Source organism: Ambystoma mexicanum, chromosome 2p (genome assembly GCF_040938575.1).
Source record: "Ambystoma mexicanum isolate Mex_15411 chromosome 2p, UKY_AmexF1_1, whole genome shotgun sequence".
NCBI classification, from domain to species: domain Eukaryota; kingdom Metazoa; phylum Chordata; class Amphibia; order Caudata; family Ambystomatidae; genus Ambystoma; species Ambystoma mexicanum.
Window position 1 is genome coordinate 714013746 of NC_090923.1, and position 12810 is coordinate 714026555.

At 46.6% G+C, this 12810-nt stretch overlaps 1 protein-coding gene across 1 annotated transcript in view; it reads right to left on the reverse strand.

The window, feature by feature from the left end:
• The window catches only part of LOC138566704 (ribonuclease T2-like), a 359594-nt gene that overhangs the window by 285893 nt on the left and 60891 nt on the right, over positions 1-12810 (reverse strand). Inside the window, exon 3 of the mRNA XM_069644295.1 lies at positions 12196-12253. Within this exon, the coding sequence (XP_069500396.1) occupies positions 12196-12253 (58 nt within the window). The remainder of the gene's footprint in view (positions 1-12195; positions 12254-12810) is intronic.

Consider the following 12810-nt stretch of genomic DNA (forward strand, 5'->3'; position numbering starts at 1 on the left):
AGGTAAGTGCCACTGGAGGATCTGCTGTACATGTGTAGCACTGACCTGCTCCTATCCCAGAATGGGCAACTCCAAATACCAATGACAAACGGGCCAGAAAGCGGGTGGGGGCATCCCCGGACTTAGGATTCTTTCCTTAGATATCCATAACCTTTGCACAGGACAACATATATACAATAGATATACTGATTTTAACTACCCTGAGAGTGGTATAGTTGGTTTAATGTATCCTGGTCACCATCCGGACACGTCCTAGAGTGACGTGTAACTATTCTGATATGCCACCCATTGAGAGAGGATTCGTCTAGCTTAAAGGACCACCTGTTTTCCTACTTAGGCTAAGCATTTCTATAACCTTCACCAGACATCTGTGGATACTTTCCTAACAGTGACCTGAAGTCATTCGACTTATCCAACATCTCCACTGCCACGCGCCAAACAGAACGCGTAGGTAAAGCGTCATTCTGCTGTCTGCCAGATTCATATAAATTGCACTTTGCTGCTACCCATGTCCTCAAATCCCTATGCTATGTTCTCAGAGGGGGGCTTTTTCCTTTCTTCCAATGCATAGTGATATTACGTTTCACTAGAATTAAACCTAGTGCTAGGAATTCTAATTGCTGTGGTAATTTTCTCCGAACTGGAAGCAGTCCCAGCAAGCACAGTAGAAGCCCCCAGCTGCCATTCCAAAATCGACCTAATGCTCTCCACCACTCCGTTCTTAAAAGCCTGCAATCTCACGACAACCTCATTACATATGCAAAAGATCTGTAGGCTCATGCATTCTTTTCCTACAGGAGCGCACGCCCATTCTTCCCATTGTTTTCAAGACTCTCTTGGCGAAATAGGCTCTCATTAAGCACATCTTGTGTAGCAGTTTGAAACTAATGTTACTAGAAACTTTTGTAGCCCCTGGTTTTATGGCTCTGGCCCGGGTGTGCACAATTTAAACTGAACCGGGACCAGCAATGGCGCACACTGGAACCACACAACTCTCCCAAACCAGCTGGTGAGGCGCTTGTCAACCTGCAATACGAAATGATGGTGATACAGGAAATGGGCGCCGATCCTGGGTTCCTGATCTTAAATAAGACACAGTACACCAGAAGGGGAGTATGTTTTACCCATCCAGGCTTTTATATACAAACATGCAAACTTATTAACCAGGTAGACTTTCTTTCATTCAATGTTTGCCCCATTTTATGATCTCATTCAGTGTTTGTGTTAAATTCATAGGAGTAGTAGATACCCTTCAAAACAAACACCACAACTTGCCTATCAACATCAAAATATCTCAATCAATGTCTGTCTTTAAGAAACATGTGAAGACTATGTTCTTCAATGAACCCAAATAGATTTTAACTCATTTTCTATGGTATCTATCTCATTCTTTTATAGGAGCGCTCTGAGGCCTACGGGCATGCAGCACACTTTCAGCGCACGTTCAGAAAGTACCTATTCACACTTTCTCTGCGCTCCATCCCTTCAATTCCAACCTTCCACTTCTTTCCCAATACACACTTAATGTTTTGTTTCTCAATATCTTTGGAAGATGCAGCCTGTCCTTAATTGTCAATCCCCTACTTGGCAGTCAGACTGAACATAAGGTACCATACTTTTGGTGACTTCTTATTAGTGTAGTCCATCTTGTCTGGCCTGGTCCTTTTGCACTTTATAACTACCCCTGCTCTGCCGTGCGTGGCTGCCACAGGATAACAAGGTGGCCTTGCTAGCTCAGTTCCACTGATGTTTCCTCTGTGGCAGTGTTAGTAATTGATCGGCCTTGAAGAGCTCTATTATTTCCTCTGTGATGGTGCTTAAACAGGAAAAGTCCACGTTGGGCTTTGCCCAGGTCCCACCCATCTGAGCAGAGCCAGCAACGAGCCACTGTACTCTGTTGCAGAGCCCGGCCACGCATGTTGCAGCAGCTGGGGCGCCAGGAAAGTCCTGAGCTGCTCACCATCCCCATCTGGCCACAGGGACGGCGGATGACTCAATGGCCTCTCTGTGGCTTGTGCAGCCCCAATCACCTCACGCAACCACTGAGGTAATGACTCTCTGCTGCCTGCTTCGTCTGGCCCCAGGGCTGGCAGTTTCGCCCCACAGGCTTGATCTTCACCCAGGCTGCAGCATGCCATGCTACCTGCCACGCATAGGCGTAGACAGGGTAGGGCCTGAGGAGCAAGGCCCACTCAAAATCTGTAAATGCCCACTCAGCAGTGCTATGTGAGCATTTACAGATATTTTTGTCAGGGCAGGGGGCCCAACTACATTAGCTTCAGGCCCCATTTGCTAGACAATCCTGGGTACGCCTATGCTGCCACGCCCACTCTACTCCGGTCCAACCGTCTAGGCCCCGGGCGGACGGTTTCCCTACAGGCCTTGGTTTTGGGTTACTTGCTCATGTGGCCCTGGGCTGAGGGGTAATGAACGAAAAGATTGAATCTAAAATGCTGAATGCACGTTTAGTGTGCATTCGGCATAGCAGGTTAGATCTTTTGCCCATAATACCGAACAGGGGAGTGCGGGTTGAGGGGTGTCCCCCGTTGCCCCATGTCAGTATTATGTGCTGCGGGGGTTGGGGAGGTGTCCCCCGCATACATTAAAGGCTGTGCAGGGGACAAACAGGCAAAATCCCAAAAGATCAAATTACAAAATACGGTCAAGCCGGCTCCGTGATTTTGTAATTCGATCTTTTGGGACACGTTTTTTAACATACATCTGGGCTGAGGTGCCTCTTTACTGGCCCGCTATGCGGCATGGACTTTCTGTTCTTTGCGGCCTGCTGGTCCCCAGGCGGCCCATTGAACCTCAGGCCATGCCACACATCTTGGTGTTGCCCCGTTCAGGCGGCACCGGGTTATGGCGTTTCTTCACCGGGGTGCCCTTCACATGCGGCCTGGGGTTTCTGATAAGTGCTGGGTTGCAGCCCGGCCCACCGCTTCCTAGAAACCGTGGGGATGGCTCGAGGCTGCGGCCCCCTACGGAGCACACATCTTTCTTTTGTCTCCTATTTTCTTGCTTCTTCTACCTCAGTTCTTTTGTCTGTCTTCCTCTATCATCTTCGCCTTTTCAACTATCACTTTCAACGGTTTTCCCCCTGTCTTGGAATCTTCATTCAGGTAAGTCCAGTCTGGTTGGCAAGGGAGTCCTGCCCATTGTCCCAAGGTTCTGTGATTCCCCCATGGTGGAGAGCCATAGTACAGTCGGGTAGGTGTTACAGTCCAAGCAGATCCACATGAACTAAAGAAACCTTTAAAACCCTTGTATCCTGAGTTTTTCTTTTATCCTATGAAATCCTTTACTATACCCCCTATCTATATCAGTAACCCCTTACCTGACAGATCCCCATTTGGGTCTCTGCACTTCTCTGGTATGAGAGAATGCCTTACCTCATGTTGTATCTTATAACACAATGCCCAGGCCCTTCTCCCATTTGGGTTCGGTTCAGTCTTATTTTTAAAAAGGTGAATATGTTTTTGCAGTGCCGGGGTGATGTGCACAATCTGTTCTTGGGAGTCTCTGTCTATGTGATATTTCAGTTCCTTTAAAATGTAAAGTAGCTCACTTATTGGATGAGTAGTTTTAATTATGTGCTTAGTGTAGTCAGCTTTTGTGGCCCCTTTGTGGTGGACTCTTGTGTGTATTTTGCACAGGATTTGTTTCCCGCTACCTTGGTTTCTTCCTGCAGCCCTGTAGATGTCAGCTTTTCCTTTTCAAATGAGCTACTTCCAATGTAAGATCACTGTGAAGGATTCCCATCTGTCATGGGTAGGGAAGCACTGGCTTTTTAGATTTGTATGAATAATAAAATGACGCAGGTAATCATTCTCAGAAAGGGTGGTCTGCTAAACAGAGCCCCCTTTCATCAACGCAGCAAAAGCATTGTGGACACCTGTAGTGGCACAGAGCAGGTTCAGAGGTCAGGTGCCCTGGTTGACAGCTAAGTCACTGCAGTGCATAGGCTGCACATACATCTGCACCTCTGTTCCAAAACCACATAATTATGATAAACTATCTGTCAAACCATGGTGCTCCAGGCTTCACACAGGTACATCTCCCCGGCTTCCCTTGTGCGTAGTGTGGCACGTTGGGGAACGCAAATGCAAAGACAACTACTAGCGAAACCACGATGTGCTTAAAGCGGACCCCCAATCATGTGATCAATTCTCGATGCACAAAGGCCTGCTGCTACAATAAATCAAGCATCATATAATGGTGAAGTGCTTCTCAACTTGGCTTCCACCTATGAGCAGCGTTTCTGTTTTTCCCTGTTTTCTCAGACTCTGAATTTTCGACCATGGCTAGATGTTTGTAGTGTCTCTTTGTATTCCTGGTTTTGGCGTCTTGATTTTTCCTATTTTGTTAGAACTGCATAGTTTGTGGATTCATGGTGGTTTTGTTTATTGCGGCTATGTGAACCAGGTGCGTGTCTTGTGCTGGAACCCTCATCAGAGCGTGCCACATTCCAGCAGATTCTGAGAGAACTTGTTATCCTTGGAGCGGTGGGCCCCGGATGGTTCGACACCCTATACAAGATCCTAGATAGTGTTCTCATGCCATATGGGCCAGGCCCACTGGAATGCTTTCTGTTATTTTCCCCCCACTTTCCTGGGGAAAGGGTCTACTGGTCTATGAACTTGGGAATGGATCCTGAAACTCCGGTCTGATGTAGGTTTACCCAATAATTTGGGCTTGTCCCAGGTAGGTGTTGGCAAAAGGGAAGCTACTAGGGGGGGTTGTGACTGTCCAGATACTAAAACTGTTTATCCTCTTTAGCAGCTTTGGAGAGAACTCTTGTGGTACTCCGCACACATGTGTTCCAAAGTGTGTTGTGGTGAGGATTGGAGGAAAGTCTGTTGCCTTCGAAGGTATTTTGGGGCAGCATTTGTGGCACTATTGCCTGGTGGTACGATAATCTGGAAATATAAGCCACACCTAGGTTTTGGGTATGGTTACTGATAGGTCATATAATTGTTAAAGCCACATCGGATTTGTAACATATCGTTGCAATCCTGTGAGTTCAGACCAGCTATCAGAGACAATGTGGATTCCAGGGACCTGACCGTCTGTATTTCAGTAAACAGGACACAAGGCAAAATGCCTGCCACTTTTAACTTTCTGAGAGGATGAGTAATTCCTGCCAGTGTTGACATTCTGGGAGGTTGGTAACTCCTCCCTTCCAGACCCAGTAGCTCACAACAGGAGACCTCCTGGAAGCCTTCCTTTGAAGAGGCAATTCCATTACAAAGGCCAACCTCAAAATTGGCTTTTGCACACAAAAGGGCCTTTGAAGTGCAGGGCAAGAGAAGGGGTGGTTATACAGGCAGGCAGAGCAGTACCAATGGGCAGAAGGATTCCTCTGTCCTGTTTTTGTATGGGCTTCTCTTTCTTCCTACACAGCAAAGCACTTTGGGTATGAAGAAAAAAGGCACACGCAATTTTTTACATTAAAAATGTGCGTACCCCTTAAAGCAGGCTTGCTTTTAACCACTCCTTTGTGGCTTGTTGCCTTTATAAGAAAGGGTCTGCTCCTTTTCTTATTCATTCCTGGACTTCAAGAAACCTTTATTTGTGGCCTTTTTGCAAGAGCAGACCTTTCCAAAGTCCTGCACCACTGAGTTGAAAAAGGAGCGTTCAAGGTAGAGATAAACTCTGCTCTCTAAACATCCTCAGAGCACATTGGGAAAGAACTACTGCTGTAGGAAGACCTGACTCTCTGCCATGTACCCTGGTACCCAGGACATCACTGGAGGACAAGGTCTCTTGCAAGTGTTAACCAGCCTCCCCAGGTTGGGAGAATGAGACGAGAACATGGACTCATCTTGTTCCTGAGGCCTTGGATTGGGACTCACAGAATCCTGAGAGCCAAAGCAATCAGGACACTGGTTTGTAATTGCTCCAACCGCATTCAAACTGTGTTCGCTGCTTTCGAACCAGCAGGTCCAATCATGTTGCATTTGAGCCTCTCTTTCAAACTTGGAGCTACCTATCGTATCTTTCAACTAGTTCAGCACAATATCAGGTCAGCAGAGCCCGTCACCTGTCCGGCTCGAGCACCAGTGCACCGTACAGATGACTTTGAACCGCAGGGTCACCAAACAAAGCATCAAGCTACCAGGACTCTGCATATGACCTCAACTCAAACCAATGGAGCATCATGTCACATGTCAACCCGAACCAGCCGTACTCATTGTTTCGAACCACACTCAATTGACGAACCACTTCCAGTGACCCATCGAACCACACTGTCTGACAAGACCTTCGAACCACACAGAGCACCGCTCGAACCTTACTCAATGCAGGCTCACTGCAGAGATCAACGCAACTCAAAGCAACTCAATGCGGTCAAACCAGGGGCAGATTTACCAGTCGCCAGGCAGACAAACGTCGAGCAGGCCCTCTGTGCCCCACCCCGCCCCCTTCCCATCATTCCCAGTCGCTAGATAGATGTGCACAGCAGGCTGGCAGCAGCAGCGATGCTCCTGGGGCACGCGCGTGCCTGTGAGCATTCTACCTGGCTGCCTAGTCTGGCCTGCCCTGCCGGCAGGAAAACTTTGCAAAATGTTACTTGGGTGCTGTGGAGCCTGGAGGACAGGCCAGTGTTGTGCCGACCGTGCGTGCGCCGGTGCACTGCAATGCAAAATTTGAAACTTACTTTCAGCAGGAGCCGTGGGGCCCGGACAGGTTTTATTTTTTGTACTTTGCCGGCTTTTAGAAGGACAGTGTGCATACAACGGAAAAGAAGGGAAATACATGCTGCTTCATTCTGCCATGTTTGTTAACAACATAATATCTTGTTGTGCTGTGCGCCTGGCTGGGCAGGCGTGCTTTGATGGCACATTAGAAATATGTTATTATATTAATCTATTTGAAAGGTGAAATGTTACATGAGTTGGAATGTGCTTTTTTTGGCAATATGCAGCGTCTATGAGTGGGAAAGTGCTGTTTGTCATGCTGTGTGTCATGCAATATTTGTAGTTTTCAGCCACATGGGTTTTGTTACTTAAAGGAATTCAAATGTGGACTTTTGTGACATCTTGCCGACTTTAATGCTTTCCCTCCCAACGAGTGATGATTATAGCTCATGCGCCTGGCTGGGAAGGTGCATATTGAGGACACGGGAGAAACGTGTTGTAAAATGATCTGATTAGTTGAAGTAATGTTTGTTACGCAATGCATAATATGGTTTCGAATAGTATGGTTTCTACAGTGTGCCGCATCTAGGGTGGTTGGATTTATATCTTTCGTTTTATGCGATATGCAGGGGGGCGGCCGGTGGTCCAGGCCCATGGGGGATAGAGCGGCAGGTGGCGCCGGCAGGACTGTCTGTAACATTACAATGTAACAGTTTGCCAGCGCCACTGCTGCCATGATTTCACGACACGCCCAGCCCAGGCCCCAGCACATTTCAGAATGTTCCTTAGTCAGACAGTCAGTTCCACTCCAAAAAGTACTTGTGTGCACTCTACACCACCAGTCCTTCCATCCACGTCGACTCCACCACCAGCCGCTTTGCCAGCCAGAGCAGAGTGCAGAGCAGCAGCATGCAGCGTGTGGAGTGGGGATGGTCCTGGTGGTGGGGTTACGGCTGCCTGCTGTGCTGTCACAGTCACTTCAGTTTCTGGAATTGAGTGGTGAGCGGAGCAAAGGCACGTAGGCCGGTGACTGGCCCCTGGCAAACTTAACTCCAAAGTTTGGCTTGCAAACAACATGTATATTTTTTTTTTATTTTTTTTTTTTCAAATTGTTGTTTATTAGTTCGATCAACAAACCTTTACAACTTTCATGGATCATCGTTTTGTTTATATATACAGTTAAAATAAGAAGAAATGTATCATGTATAAGTTATGCAGACATGTATATTTTAAAATGCCATCTACAGGTATAGTTTCGCCATTCTTTTTCCTTTCTTTCTCCCGCAAATGCCTTAAGCAAGTGAGTAGTGCATTTTATTTGCTGTTATCCGATACAAATTCATGTCATAACGTCATAACCTACGTTCCTGCCGAAACGGACTGGCTGTTCTCAGGCCCTATTGGCAATGTCACTCCAAGAGAGGCCAAGAGAGGCCCGGGCGCACATCTGTGCACCGGGTGCAATACAAATACAGAAGGCGTGCTCAAACATGTGACTGTGTGTGCGTCCCCACTTCAATACCATGATCACTCAGCGGTAGGTTTTTGCCATCAGATTTACTGCCAGATGTAGACACTGATTGTGCGCACAGACAGATGTTGCATACTCGCGGTCCCTCCGATGTAAGCTCATTCAAACACATGTACAGTAAAATGCGCAAATACATACAACTACATACTCATTACCCTCCACATTTGCATACAGAGGGCCAATCAGCGGTGCATGGGTGGGAACCGATCTGCACCAGCGCACACGCTTACATGTGGGCGTGTACAGCCACTCTCCCAAGTACATAAACACGCGGTCGTTCAGAGTTGTGTTCCCACACTCACTCACTCTGCATTGCTTAATCTGACACGGTTCTCAGGTAAGAAGAAAACATTAGAGAAGGTGGGCACCACCTAAGGGTAATCCAATCTACTAAATTACTGTGAAAAAGCTTCACTAATTTCAAATGGGGTTTTATAGGAGCTGAACGTGAAACGCCCAGATACACCTGCGCCCAAAACAGACAAAAGCAAAAACCGAGTTTTGCACACGCGGCTAAACGGTGACGCTGAAAAATGTACCTCATCTGAGGTTACTCAAATAACTGAAAAAATGTTGAAAGAAAATTCGATCAAGTTCCATTTATTTACTCTTAATGCTGATGATTCCAAGTAGTTGTGCATTCGTGCTTGTACAAATATGTGGAAATCCTTTTCCAATTATTTACTGTTGCCTGGAAAACAGCAGACAAGCCAACAAGGTTGATTATAAAAAGAATGAGAGCTTTAATTATTGCAAATCACTTGCAGTTTTTCTGGTTTTCCTCTTTTCTGAAGCGGCCAAAAGGTTTAACTTTACAAGTCACATGAGACAAATAAAGCCCTGAGCCAAGGGCAGCTCCTGCTGCAGCAGTGGGGGTAACAGAGGAGCCCCAGAAGACATGGGGGAAGGGGAGGCGTGCCAGGGTCTGGGCACCGAATGGCTGAAGCAGGGTGTACTAGAGATGGGGGCACCGAGGGCGGGCACAGTCACTCATCCGTCATGCTGCGCTGCATCCCTGCATCCATGCTCTGGTCCAGGGGGGTGGGCACCGCACAGACAACGGTTTATGAAGCGTCAGTGAAGGGGCGACAGGCACTGCATGGGGCTAAAGGGACCTCTGCCCTGGGCCTTGAAGCGGAGGTGGACATGGAAGAGACCTAGCAAAAGATAGCAGTTAAAGTGCGGTGTTCACTCTCGTGTAGTTCTGCCTGCTGCTGTGCAAATAAGCCTTGTCATGTGTTTGCCTTGGCGCAAAGTGCGAGTGACCAAAGTTACTTGGAAGCAAAACTGAAAGTAACATGGAAAGATACTTTTGTTGTTTACACGTGCCTTTCAACCTTGGTTTAAGTTACGCTGGGTAAGGGTTCATTGTTGCTTTGCTGCTCGTGGGAGCAGCTTTTTACATGAATTCCCAGGTGTACAGTACTCCTTGCCAGCATCGCTGTACGTATTTAGTGAACACTGTACTGCTGCTGGGCTTGATGACTACTATTGAAAACGTTGATCTTCCCAAGATTTCGCAACGCCATTAAACTAAAACTCCACTAGTCTCACTACACAATGTCCTGTTTTTCCAGGAGATCATTATTATATCAGTAAATCCCAGACAACCTTTCAATCATTTTACATATTCTGGGTTAATGGAGGGTAGTGGGGCCAGCGTGGAGGTAACGACGTCCATGGAAGGGAGAAGATTTTCAAATTCTGTAAAACGCCCTGTAGGTACTCTCAGTAAGTGTATTTACCCCGGAGTCTTTCTATGATCTACAGCCTCTTCGATCTGTGTCTCTGTGTTCTTGATCTAGCTCATAGCAGAAGAACATTGGTTTGTCATTGTCGAACCACCTAAGCATTGGAATAACGTACACTGAAAGCCCCTGTCCTCTTGGTACATTTGTTGAGACCCTAGAGACTGGTAAACCCCCTTTTGCAATTTTTATCTAAAAGAAACATATCCTTTGTGGAAATTGTGGTGATTTAGTGCCTTTTTCTCCGTGCTAAGCATCAAGAGAGTTTGCATCAATACATTCTATATTTCTCTGACTTCTTTTACAGAGGTGGGTATTGTTAGGATTTTCTAGTAGGTGTGTTTATTTAAAGTATATGTCATTTTATAGAAACAATATTGGGCATCCTCTTACTATGGACTGTTGCACTATTGCTGTTTGTGTTGCTGCTGTCTCATATTCACATACACCTCGAGAGAATAGCGTGCCCTCGGCTCACGTTACCACCACAGGCAAAGGAGGTATATGTAGAAGCAAAGAACCAAGCAAATTGAGTTAGACAGATGGTTTATAAGACTGGGTAGTAGAGACCCCCAACCATCCCCACAGTGTAACATCAACTGACTGGTTAGTCAAGCAATAACATTCTATAAGCAATGCTCCAGAACTTACATGTCATAGCATCATGTCATAGTATCACTCACCAGAGTTCCACTCAGCACAATAATAGAAGACTATGCTAAGACATCACCATAACAGTATATCTTAACTGTGCTTGGTTCACCTTTATGATTGGGATCACTGTTGTTTTGTAGAAATGTGAGTGCTGAGTATGTGGATTAGGCACTACTTATCCTTGTACTCATGGGCCACACATGTAATATTGTCACAGTTGCCCGTTTGTTGGACTCCCGGGCTCAGGTGATGTTAGTGAAGGTTATCCAGGAGCTTCTCTAATTCAACCCCAGACAGGAGTAGGAGTTGAAGATTGGCAAAGTATTTCCAGAAGGAGGGCCAAGTTGTAGGCATAGTCTTGCCTGTTTCTGAGTTTGCACACAGATTGGGGTTGGTAAAGGAGATAAGGGCATTGCCTTTACACATCTAGATTACGATCTCCGGGCAGAGGATGCTATGCTCAGGGCAAAATGTAGGTTTAAGGTGTGACCAGATCAAGAAGTGGGAGAGCTGATCAGATGAGTGTAGCCCAACGAGCAATGACCTCCTTAACAGGCTTGCTGTCTTGTTCTACGCAAAGAAGCAACCCCTCAGTCTAATCGAGCCAACATGGCCAGTTGGATGCTCTTGTTTAGGAAGGCTGATTTGCCAAACCATTCTGTACCCTGGGCAGCCCCCTGTATACAAAGGTACATGGGAATGGCAGGGTATTTGCTCACATTTCACGTGTACATCCCTTTAGTGAATATGCTCATAAACCTGAGGTCATAACCAAATCACAGATGCACACATGTATGCCGCTTTGCAAATTGACAACCGTGTATCAGTGTGCATTTTTCAATTGGCTTGCGCAAAAGTGTGCACACAAATGGAAATATCCCTTTGTTCATCAACTCCAGTTTGTGTATGTGTGAGGATAGATATTTGGTACAGTGCCAATGCACCAAGGCTCTATGGATGGTGATCTGCAGTAGGTTACCAGACAGAGAGGATAACTAAAAAAAATTGAAACACATTTCTTTTTTTTAAACGAGAAAGATGCACGAACAAAAAATCAAATGGAAAGGCCAGTGACATAAGAAACAATAAGTAAGGGGGTGGGGGAAAGACAGAGAGCCTGATTCACAAAGCTTTTTTCAATGGGATTTTACCGTTGAGAAACGCTAAGTGAATCAGGCCCAGAGAAAGAAAAAGGAGGCCCTCTGCCAGACTGTGATAGTATGTGCCAGTTAAGCAGCTCCTAGTGTGGGTGCCAGCCACAGGAAAGGGCGCAGCAATGGGCAAGTGAACCTGTAGCAGACTCTCTCTATATGTGCCAGCAGAAACGTGTTAAGGGCTCTAGCAACATGCTAGGAACATGCTAGTAATTATGTAGAGAACTGTAAGAAGGCTTTGGACATCGGGGTGGGGTAAGGTTGTGTGTTACCTTGTGATTAGTCTATTTGCCTCCCTGGCGAATAGACTACACGTATGCCCATTGGCGCTTCTGCTGGTGGCATCCTCTTGTTATCTTACTGCATCACTGGCCATGGCTAGCCAGGCGCAAAGAACAGAAGAGTCAGAAATATGGTCCAAGAAAGAGTGAGTGTATTGAGAAGGGATGGGGAGTATACATCTTACTTACCACGCAGAACGAGCCAGGCCACATCTGCACGAACACCAAGCACTTCCAGTCACAAAATCTAGAAAAAGAAGAACATCATTTGACTTTCTTTTCTGTGAGTATAGCAGGTTGTAGTAGAATGTCCCCCACCTGTCCCCTATGCGTTCTGCCTCGTAGTGGCCATCTCTGAGTGCTGTGAGGGAGCTGTGCTTCTGCGTGGAGCCTGTAAGATTTCACCTGTGCTTTCGTCTTGTCATGGGGTTGCCAATGGGAATATGTCTTTGCAGCTACCATCTTTTGCGCGCACACACAGGTAGTAGATACAATGGCAAGAACACAGCACCACAAGAACACTTTTCTAGCCCTCACGTACGACTCCCAACTTGATTTAGATACATAGCACGCATTTGAAGCATTCACCCTTTTATTCATGAACTTAGGCTCTGGGCTACAACCTGTAGACAAGCCACCTGGTGGCCAGTGCAAAATGGGCACTGCAGTGTAACCCTCCTCATTACGCATAGTCCGTCATTTATTTTTCATGCCCAGCGATCCATTTCAGGAGCCTGGCCATCACAGACTTATTAACTACTGCCTGCAGCAACAGAGACACAGAAGACCGTCTTTTAGGGTGCT